This window comes from Gallus gallus, chromosome 1 (genome assembly GCF_016699485.2).
Source record: "Gallus gallus isolate bGalGal1 chromosome 1, bGalGal1.mat.broiler.GRCg7b, whole genome shotgun sequence".
Classification (NCBI taxonomy): Eukaryota; Metazoa; Chordata; class Aves; order Galliformes; family Phasianidae; genus Gallus; species Gallus gallus.
Window position 1 is genome coordinate 173,246,457 of NC_052532.1, and position 12,241 is coordinate 173,258,697.

At 34.5% G+C, this 12,241-nt stretch overlaps 1 protein-coding gene across 8 annotated transcripts in view; it reads right to left on the minus strand.

The window, feature by feature from the left end:
- Nucleotides 1–12,241, minus strand: part of NBEA (neurobeachin) — a 470,888-nt gene that overhangs the window by 371,292 nt on the left and 87,355 nt on the right. For all 8 annotated transcript variants that reach the window (XM_015277560.4, XM_040704875.2, XM_025153000.3 and 5 more), the window contains exon 6: nucleotides 6,344–6,470. In XM_015277560.4, the coding sequence (XP_015133046.2) occupies nucleotides 6,344–6,470 (127 nt within the window). The remainder of the gene's footprint in view (nucleotides 1–6,343; nucleotides 6,471–12,241) is intronic.

Here is a 12,241-nt window from a genome sequence, read left to right on the forward strand (position 1 = left end):
ACCTGTGAATATTTGGATACAGTTGAAAATTCTGTAGGCATGTCCTTTATCTATTTTTCTTCGTAATGAGAAACATCAACAAACTTTCACCATTTAGTCTTGTTGAGTTAAAACAGACTACTCCATATTTACTCTGATGTAACCTGCGAAGCATGACTTCAACTTACAGCTTTGAATAATGTCACTCACTAAGAATGCAAGTATAACATATGTAATATTATTTTAAAAATATCAATACTAATTTTTCAGATTGAGTCACTAAATGAAACTTCTCCTACCTTATATGCAACAGGTACTACCTTTTTTTTTTTAAAAAAAAAAAAAAGAAAAAGTAAACCGGGCATAAAATATTCTGAATTTTAATAAATTTATTAATCTTACATAAACATAAATATTTCATATTCAGTTCTCCTCAGAGAATGTCTCCTTGCTTTTTACAGTTAATTCTTTTATCTATTCAGGTTGGATACAACTCGTTACTGTGATGCTGTAAAGTACAAAAATTCTTAAATACATAGCTGAAATCACAAGCAAATTCCTTTTAATAATAGTAGCCAGTAAACTTCTGAAGGAGTTCGTATCAGTTGCACAACTGAAAGCCTTGTCACCTAAAGCATTCAATGCTAGAATGGAATTTGACTAATTTGAAGGCAAACTCCAAATTTTCTCTTGCCTTGGTTTGAGGATGCAAAGGTAGACTTGAAATAGTACTACAGAGAGATCAAGCAGACTAGCGTTGATAGCATTTCTTATTAAAAAATAAAATGATCTACGCACATGTTATGTATGAAAAACTCCCTGTATAAATCCATCATGTCCTCAGAACAGTCCCTATGATTCTCCTTTACTGTTCAAGGATGATATTTTGCATTAATTACAGAGTAAAATAATGAAGATTTTTTCGTTTTTTTTTTTTTTTTTTAATGGACATAAAGTATATTTAATACAAAAATCTACTTCTCTGTATCAGAGGAAGTAGAAATGTTTTTATATATTGCTTTTGAAATAAGAGAAAGCACGCTATTACAAATTAAAAAAAGCAAAAACCAAAATATATTTTGTCAGTCCTTGCAGTAGTCCCTACATTGAGCTGTATTCTTTTACACGCATATAACACACACACATATTAGGATACACATTCTTCCACATCTGTTTTCCAGGTCTTTAAAAATGTGTGTCAACTTCTTCCTCCCCGAAAGCTTATAACTGACAGAAAAGTGAAAAAACCCTACTGACTGTACAATGGTACACTTATTTTTTGCTAGTCCAAGTTAATAGATTTATTATTTAATACTAGATTAGGGATGAAGCACTACAGCTTTGGTTTCTGAAGTCATGTGTACCCAATCTAACATTTTTTTTGTTCAAGCAATAATGAACAAATTAATGTTTCTTGGCCAATACCCTCCTTTCCCAGGAGGGGAAAAGAGAAAAAAAAAACAAAAAACCACAAAGCCCACAAATTCTGTTTTCCTTTTTGTTGGAAGATTCTATTACAGATAGAAACATCTCCCATAAATTCACCACTGAAATCCCCGAAGCTTAGCTGGTTGCTATGATAATCAGAAACTAAGCGTAAACTGCATGACTAAGGCTCTGCTTTAGTCTATGTTTCTTTTTCATATCTTCTGTGCCACCTAGAGTTGATCTGTTAGACAAAAAAAGTCCTTGTCCTCTTTCCTTCTAGTTTATTTAACAATAATCTCCGTTTAGTCATAATGATTCTGCTGAGCATGTTCACTGCAATAACACTATTAAAAGTTCTACCTTTTATAGCTATTTACTTGTATTTCCGATACTTTTCTAACAGAAAAATAAGTTCACAACAATAAGTCCACAGTTTACTCATTTATTTTCTATGACTTTCCACTTAGAGTGTTTTAAGAGCATTTCAGACAATATACCAATTTGCAAGACGTTGTGCAGTTTGTTCTGTTGTGTATAGTTTGAACTTAATAGCTGGTTCACTTGTTTGGAAACTAATACATCATTAATCTTTTATTGTAACACTGTCCACAAACCCCATAAGGAACCAAAAAGAGCAATGCTATCATTTCATAGCATCATTGCCTGTTGTGCGTGCCAGTCTTCAGCAAAATGATATCATCTTTTTCTTTAAATAACCTTCTATTTGCATGTTAACAACTCTTTGCACATTCAGCTTCCTTTAGTCAATCTCCTTCCTGTCGTGCGATTTTTTTTGAATCTTTCACACAGTTTCTACTTCAGAGAACTATCTACCTCTGTTGCTCTGATCTCCAAGACAAGCTCTACAAAACATATTGACCTTTTCTTCAGTGTGCATGCATGCACACACACATACATATGCACACATAGTTTACCCCAGCTACTTATCACAACTAATCCAGGTCTTCTGCCTCTTCCACTTGAATGAACAAAATTTACATTTTAAACTGTTATTTCTTTTTTACTCCATGACAATCTAATTTCTTTGAATCTCAGAGTCTTTCAGAGGAGTAAAATGCCTAAAGTTATCGAGCAATCCCCAGAACCACAAACAATCATTGTTGCAGCTGGCTCTCAAGAGCTGCTGCCTTGAGAAGTGCTGGCAACAGTGCAGCAAATACAAAACTTCATGATGATGAGGCAGTGACTGCTGGGGCAACAGGAGAAGGTAATGGGGAATATCAACAGAAATACTTAAGAGGAATTAAGGAGTTATCCTTTCAGGAAGTGATATAACCAGCTGCCCTGCCGAAGTGCCTCTATACCAATGCACTTAGCTTGGGAAACAAACAGGAAGAGCTGAAATCTACTGTGCTACTGGAAAACTGTGATACAGTTGCCATCACCAAAACGCCTCTCCTATGAGGACTGGCTGCAAGAGCTGGCGCTGTTCAGCCTGGAGAAGGCTCCAAGGTGGCCTGATAATGGCCTTTCAGTATTTAAAGGGCAGCTACAGGAAAGAAAAAAGAAGGGAACAGAGTTTAGCAGAGTCTGTGAAAACCTGAAACCATTTCCCCTTGCTCTGTCACAACAGACAGAGTTAAAGAGTCTGTCGTGACAGAGCAAGGGGAAATGGTTTCAGGTTTAAAGAGGGTGGATTTCTGTTGGATATAAGGAAAAAGACTTTTACAGTGGGGGTGGTAGGCACTGGAACAGGTTGCTTAATGATTCTGTGGTTGATGTCCCATCCCTGGAGACTTTCAAGATGAGGCTGTAGCAGGTCTTGGGCAACCTGATCTAGCGGTGGATGTCCCTGTTCAGTGCATTGGAGTTAGACTAGATGACCTTTAAAGGTTCCTTCCAACCATAAGGATTCTATGATTCTATGAACTAGAAAAAGAAAAGAATTTTATCTTTTCACATATAACTTGCTTTATTTTTTTTAAGGATTCTTAGTTTTGATACAATTTCCACTTTCAGAACTACTTATTTTGTTTACAGTAGTCTCTACTTTACTACTTATCTGTGCTCAGATACATTATGAGGATATTTAAAAATTTCTATTGGATTTCCAGACTAATGGCATATTTGACTTTAGCCTTTTTTATCTTTGCTTTTAAGCAATTTCTCCAGCACTATCAAACACTTCAGTCTTTTAACTGCTCCTCTCCTAATATTCATTTTCTTTTAAGGAAGCAATTTTGGTAGATACTTTAAAAACAAAAATTAAAATTCCTGCATATATATGTAATTCTGCATTTTTAAAGACAAGGTCAAGCAAGTCAATCCTTGTGTCCCCTAAAATTTTCAAAATGCTTCTGGTAATTAAAAGTTTGAACTCTCATCTCAGTAAGATGCTACCAGTTCATATCAATAATGGAATATTCTCTTTATTGTTTTGTCTTCTGATCTTTCCTAGTCCACCACAGATCTTACAGATTTTATTCTAATCATGTGGCTAACAATTTAAACTGATTAACATGGTTTTTCTACTTAGTGACTTTTAGTGTTCAGAAACTTTACGATTTACTGTTACAATGAACTTATTTATCTGATTAGGCTAACTCCTTAATATAGAGCATGACTCCTAAATCTGTGTGCAATTTTAAGCAAGTGCCCACTGACTGACAAGTCATATTCTCATATTTCTGTTATGTCAATATCCTCATTTTAAAACAGACACTCCACGTTTGTTTGTTTTCACCAGAATATTTTTTATTTCTCTTCTGTTTTGTATTTGAGGACATGGTTTTCAGGTCTTTACTGCCACATAATTAACCACAATTTTTTTTTTTTTTTTTCATGTCAATTATACAATCTTCCTTTAAGTTCATCCTGCATTCTCACTCCCTATATCATTTTCTCTAAAAAGATTATATCTCTTTGCTATAAATGGCCTTCGTAGATAATAGCCAAGGATATTACACCTCAATACAGATATAAGGCTGTCAATTCTTTATGCGGCTGAAATCTTTCAGGTTTTATCACCCACTGTTGACTAAGTGGATTCTTCACAGCTACTTCATAGTATAGCTCAGTTGGAGAGAGCAGACATCACACATTAAGGATACAGACATAATTAATAGTTTAAAGATCTTCACATGAACATATCTTTCTGATCTTTTGAGCATTAGGCTTGATTATATAACTCTACTGTGATTTAACAAAAATATTTTTAAAAAATTCATTATTCAGAAGTTTAATGAGGATGTTTTCTAGCAAAAGCTTTTGCTGAAATGTCTGTAAGCAAATGCTAGAAAACAGCTAGAAAATTACACTTCCCAGTTACAATTTCAACACGAAGCAGCTTTGTAAATAGGCACACATTTCATGAACTCACATCTACGCATTCAAAGAATGCTTAGTAGAACCAGATGTAATACCTAAACAATGTGAAGAAAATAGGCTATGTTTGTGCTTATATTGGAGTTTTTGACAGGTTTTATTTTCTCCATTATTTTTAAGCACATTCCACAACTGATACATACAAGTTATTAATGGAAAATAATATATATCATACACCAACAAGTATATTCTAGAAGATTTGGTTCAATTACTTTCTAATATAGGACATATGATCCAAAGTGTATGATGCAGGATCTGTGAGAAATATAAATCTGGCATGAAAGCTTTATTTGGATACACACTTCAGCAGGTAGGTATTGTATCCATATAAGGAGACATACATTTATTAGTATTTCAGAATTAACTAGAATAGTTAGAATAGAAAAGCAAGAGCTAAAATTTTTCAAGTTTTGTGTGAAGATATAGTCATTCATAGTAATATCTTGTTAAAACACGAAAGACTGTTACTGCATTAAAAACAGGAGAAAAAAGGATCAGCTGGCTCCCAAAATAAAGTTAATGATAACATAATCCACAAATTAATACTTTTTGTTCCTAGGTTTAGTGTTCATCAGTAATATCAGACATTATTTTAAAAGAAAACCTGAACTGTCATTAAAACACTTTTCTGGCCTTAAAATAAATTTGTACAACAGAATCAATACACTCAGCAGATATGTGTTTATAAGGCTGTATTCATCCTTGAATGATATGCTAGGAAAGAACATTACCATACAAAAAAAAAAACAACACAAATTCAAACCTACATGATAGAATTAGAATTGGTGATTTTGAATCACAAACTCATACCAAGAAAAGTAGTAGAACATAAAGTTGATAAGTGAGTAGTGGCAACCTTCCCTAAAACACTGGTTTCTCAAGGCAGAACAAGTACTGAAATTCAATATATAAATTCTGAGGCCGTAAAAAAGAAATGAGCTTCACAACAAAACACATACAAGGCTATTACCAATGCCAAACACATAATGGTTGCTGTGAGGGAAAGCCAATGCTTAAGCCAACTTCCTGAAATCTTGACGCAAGCAGAATCGTTGTTCTCCTATGACTACTAGACATATATCAGAAAGAAACAGTAATGTGATCTAGAGAAATAATCAAGACTCAATATGAAAAATGAGAAATCCCTGAATATTACTAATAAAGTTCAGATCTTTGTTTCTTCCAGAAACTCTGCCAGCAGAATTGTTCCAGGCGTTGTTACCAAAGTCACCAAGTACAGAATGTTCAGAATTCAAATTACTTTTGTAACATACAGACCTTTGAAAGATGACATTTAATCACTTCAGAAGTAGTTAAAATTCTTCAGTATCTGCAGCTAATTAAGCAGTATTTCTAAAACAAATCAACTTCATAAAAGTGTTACTTCATAAATTATTATTTTTTTTCTTGAATTGATTCTGGCCTGTAACTGACATAAAATTCTGCATGACAGTCAGAGAAGGTACTTATAAATAAAAAATTGCATATTATTAAAAGTACTATATCACTGAAAGGATTTTAGTACCTCTTCCCAGAAGCATTGTGTAGGATTATAAATGTTATTTTTTATTATGACTACTACTTTACTTACCTTGCGTGGTTGAAAGTCGTACTTCACACAGTGCTGGAAACCTTTGCCTTTTGACTTCAATGATGTAACTATTAAGCAGTTGCCAACAAAATGAGCAGAATACCCAACACCTTTGCTAGTGCGGAAACTGAAAAAAAAAAATCATCAATGAAATTAGAAAAAATTGAACATTCAATTAATACAGGGTTCAAGTACCACTCTAAATTGCCACGAAAAAGAAAAGAAACTGACATCTGGAACAGTGAATTTAAGTTTCTGATTTCCTCTATTCCCCCTTTTTCTTAGGGTGGGTGGAGAGAGAGGGAATGGTGAGTGATGAGGTGAGGTTTTCTACTAATCTTCACCACAACTTGATTCTGGGTTACATTCTAAAAAAACCAATATATATATTTTCTCCTCTGTTTCCAGAAATACGAGATAGCAAATCTCCAAATCTAGTATCTGTCAGGTTTTGTCCCCAGTATCCTAATTCATCACCATTTACAATATTACCTCTAATTTAAGTTCTAGAGGCATCATAAAACCAAATGCTATGCTTAGATATTGAAAGATGCATTGCAGTTTTGTGGGGTTAGGAGAACAATGTAAAAGGTAAAACATACAAGTTTGGATTCCAGTTAATTACAGTGTGCAGCAATTTCTTTTTCAGGACTGATGAGTTAGTTAGGATACTTATCTATGTAGTTACAGGTATCCAAGTTGTGGATTTATTTTCATTTGTCAAATCAATTATTTAAAACAATGTAACATCTAATGGTATATATATATTTTCTTTTGAAGTAAATTTAATGAGAGCTTCCAGCTTTCTGTGGCAAATATCATAAAGACAGAAAATGCAGAAAGTGAATACTTGTTTTTGCATTTGAAATCAAAAGCAATGTAAAGAGAAATTCTGGACTTCTTATGTATTTTGCAAAGGAAGTTAGTGGAAATTAATGAATCAAATTAGAACATTTTTAAAATGTACATTTACAACAATGTAAGCCATGTCACTTTTTCTTTTCTAAGTACGATAGAGATGTGTGTTAATATTTACATAATTGACAAAAATTTTAACCTAAAATCTTTTTAAATGTCAGGTTATGAAAAATAACCCATGGCTGAAATACATCGGTTCTATATGGTGAACCTCACCCATAAATTTCAAAAGGAAGTTTCAAAAGTATTTAAAAAGTCATTACAAATTTGAGTATACTCATATAGCCCAATAATTAACACTTTGTCTCTTTCAGTGATGTAGGCTGCTTTTAAAATTATTTTATGTTATTAAAATAATGACTATTTAAATGGTTTTACTGTCGGAATATTTTTTCTAAACACTTCTATCAGGTTTGTCATAGTACCACTAAGAGGTGAAAAGTATATGCAAACAGTTCAGATTTCATCTTACTTCATAGCTACTGAAATTCTACATCTTTAATCTATCCCATTATGCTAATAACATCCTGTTTCGATATGTCAAAAAATTGCATAATTACAGATTTAATTTCATCTTCAGAAACATATAGTTAAATGTGTTCATTAATGGAGAAAAAAAAAGACTTTCTTCATTCTTCACTGTCAAGAATATAGCTGATAAAGCACAATTTTCTGGTAAAAAAATGCCTCTCAATATAGTTGATGTTGACTAGACACACCAGGTGGCCAGATCTTAGATGCTCCTCTCTTATGAAAGGATTTGTTTAAAGGAGGTCAAAAAAATATCATTCCAATTCACAAATTCCAGAAAGCCACTTCTGTTATAATTAATTAGAATACACCTACTACATGGGAAAAACAGAGTGATTATGCTAAATGGGACAGGAATAACAGACAATTCTCTTCCACATCAGTGTGTCCTTGCACTGAGGTCCTTACTTCCAGCCTTGATTTATCTTTGGACTTGCAGCACACTATGCCTCATATCACTGTTCACGAGCCATGTTTTAGTTTGCTCTTTCCTTTTAGTAGACTGTCAAGTTGTTAAAGACGCTTTACTTTCCCAAATTCAGGCTATGTTTTTTGCCTTCTTATATCTATCTTTATATGTATAAGTGGTATGCAACACTTGTGCTCCTCCAGGTGCCACAATGGAAGGAGCACTCTCCTCTGCCACAGCCCTTTGTAAAGGCTTCCACACAATCCTCATCACAAAAAGAGGACACTTTTAATAAACCTAAATGAGCTTAAAACATAATCTAATGAACAAAATGAACAGAAAGAAAAAATGCATGCTGTCCATCACAACTGACTGCAACAGAGAATTTATAACAGTGTAACTCTCCTTTGTCTGTTGAGGATTATTTTCAACATGGATGCACTTCAAGGATTTAGCTTTCACAATGACCCTGGAGGCAACTATATTCCACAACAAAAGGAACAGTGAACAGCCTCGAGGGAAAACATTACCCATACACAGATAATCTACAGTATCACCTAGCTAACTCTATAAAATAACATAAAGGTTAAACATGTAAAAATAGAATCCTGACAACACTGAATGTGTGGTGGGCTATTTTGAGACTTTGATTTACCTCTGTTGGACTTAATGGCATTCAAAGAACTTTTCACTGGATAGCTGCATGTCTCAATGCCAAATTTCTTTCTCAGCAACATACATTATCTCCATCTATCTCTAAGGACTGAAATTTCCTTAGTTGTGTAACTTTCTGGAGTTCAGCATTTTAAGACAAGAAAGCACTGAAATAAGGAAGTAATAGCTCATTTCTGAGCAGGTCGGATCTCTCCATCTTAGAATAGAATTTGCTAAACATGAAGTCTTGCATCAAGATTTCACTTTGGGACCATGTTAATTAGCATTCTCTAACCATAATTGAGAAACTGAGAAAACAAATAAGTCTTCTGTTTACCTCAATATTATATTACGCAGATTATGTTAATTTTCACATTGTCTTTCTTGCCAAAGGTAAAGTAGGCTAGGACTGTTCTCTGGGATGCTAACAGGAATTTTCTTATCAATTACCTACACATGCAGACCTTGCTGCATACTAAAATGAAATGCATAGAAGAGACAAGAAAATATTGTCAACACCAATGCAGCTTTAGGAGCCTTAAACTACTTCCCACAGCAGCTGGTATATGATTTTACTCCAGATAGCTCATAACATCTTAGTTATCAGTTTCATTTCAGTCATTTTCTCAAAGCAGCTACTGGATGTTATTACACTTCAATAGCAGGTAAACATTCTCCCATACACTGGTGAAACTGCTTAATGTTTTTTAGCTTAGGATTTTATAAGAAATTTCAGATAGGAGCATTTGAGATAATATATTCTCATTCTCAGTGTCCTAATCCTTTCTTGCCTGAAGGTAAGAAATGATTTCTTTTCTACTAATTCTGTAGTTCCATTATATGCTTTTGCAAATATTTTGCATTATCTTTATTATTAATAGCAGAGAGGGAATGAAGTCAAGAGAGCTTTCCTTGGTACTCTGTTTCTTGTGCCAGCGTCTGTAAAAACAAAAGTTTGCAAAGAGCTTTCAGAAGCTTTACACGTTCTTCCATTAAGTGGTTGTAGAAGCACCTGGATTTCAGGACAAAGCTGACCAATTATAACAATCTAGCTTGGATTTCACCCTTAACTCTCAAAAAGTTTCCGTATCAAATGTGTTTTACAGAGCACTGTTCACTCCAGAGTGTTCTGTGAATTCTACCCAATTTTAACATGGTCTCTTAAAAGACATGGCAACTTGCAATTGAAAATTGCAGTTCTTTTGCCAAGATTTCAGGTAACAATCGCATCACCTTTACTCTCTTCTCTGTTTGTTCCTTGAAAATATTCCATTAATTCTCTCATTCAGTTTATGGACAGTTGGTCACCTACAATAACTCTCAGCATCATTCTGTAATCACTACTTTCTAATACATAACTGTAAGCATAGCACCCATTATTCACTGCTAGGTGCATGACCTCATTTTATTGTATTAAAATTTGTGCTACTGTATTCTGTTCATCCTACCATTTGAACCCGACTGCTCTCTAAGACTCTATTTCTTCTACTTATCACTCATATATATGTCAAATAATCCTTTTCCAATATTCTTACCATTCATTTTGTAATTGGTAAGAAAGTTACAATAGCTATTCCAGTGCACAAGTATTAAAAGTATCACTTAGCAGTTGCCTGATACCATCCTTGGAAATAGCTTCAATGAGTTTTTTATTTTAATTTTTTTAATTGACTTACAGTTCTTGAAGCAGCACCCAGTATTTAGATAATTACAAAACTAGTTATTTTCTCTCACATCTGGAAAAAGCAAAAGCACTTCTTTACTTCCCTTCTCCATTTCTATGCACAATTAAACAGTCCACATTAAACAGCCAGTTGATTTAAGTCTCTCCCACCAAAAAGATCTGTGGCCATGTCTTTCTGCACTCAGTTACCACTAGGATCATACTAAGGAACTGGAAGTTATCAGTAAGGATTTACAAAAAGGAAATCATCTCTGATCAAACAGAAAGCCTGCTACATGACTGGATTGGTGGATGAGGGGAAAGCTCTGGATGTTTCCTTATCCTGACTTTTTAACTTGTTAATGATTCAAGACTTTTCAACACTCTACCATCCTCAGTAACAGAGATGCAGAATAAGCTATGTAAGTAGACAGTCTGAAAACTGAGAGCCTAGGCTACAAGTGACACGAGTCCAGATGGACGTTGTATCTATCAGAGTACCCCAGAGGTGCGTGCTTGCAAACTGGGCTGCATTAAAAGAGGAGTGGCCAGCAGGGAGAGAAAGGTGGTTGTCCCAGCTCTTGTGAGGCCCCATCTGGAGTACTGTGACCAGGCCTGGGGCCCACAGAACACGAAAGATGCAGTGCTCTTGGAATGAGTCCAGAGGAGGGCTACTAAGATTATCAGAAGGCTGGAGAACCTCTCCTATAAAGAAAGGCTGGGGGAGCTGGGCTTGTTTAGCTTGGAGAAGAGAAGGTTCCAGGGACACCTCATTGTGGCCTTCCAATATTTGAAAGGAACATAGAAACAGGAGACGGAATGGCTGTTTACACGGGCGGATAGTGACAAGGACAAGGGGAAATGATTATAAACTAACACAGGGGAGATTTAGGTTAGATATTAGGAGGAAGTTTTTCACACAGAGGGTGGTAATGAGCTGGAACAGGTTGCCCAAGGAGGTTGTAGATGTCCTGTCTGTGGATACATTGAAGGCCAGGCAGCCTGGTCCAGTGGTTGGAGATCCTGCACATAGTAGGGGGGTTGAAACTAGATGATCATTGTGGCCCTTTTCAACCCAGGCCATTCTATGACTCTATGATTCATTCTATGATTGCTTTCCCCATCCATTTTCATTTCTGCTAAGACATACTTGAGCAGATAGATCATTAGTTTTTGAAGTGAAAATAACTTTTGATTGACCAAAAAATTTGCATTTTTACTTTTATACCATAATTTCTAAATAACAAAGAGCTTTAAGGATGCAACTATTATTTCTATTTTTATCAGAACAGCAAATTAATTACATAAAATTTGTCTTTCCTCTGTTTAACCTACTGGGAAATAGAGATTCTTTAGGAGGAAAAAGGTGATTCCTAGTTGTTGCTGGGTTTTTTTTGGTGTTTATTCTGGGGTTGTTTGTTTGTTTTTATTTTCACACACCTATTTTCTGTTATGCCCAGCCACTGTGCCAACATTTCACTCTGAGTACAGTGAATTTGTATTATAGTAACGATATCAGCGGAGAATCTTAAGCACCAAAATGAAAATGTAACAGTGTAAATTTAAAGATGTAAGAAATAATATATTTATAAATTCCAAAATAAAAAATTAACATTTATGAATTATCTCTGTTGCATAAATTCTAGCATCTATATGTTTATCAATTTCAAAGCAAAATGGACTGATGACAGCATAAGAATTTACATGTAGTAAACAGCCATTA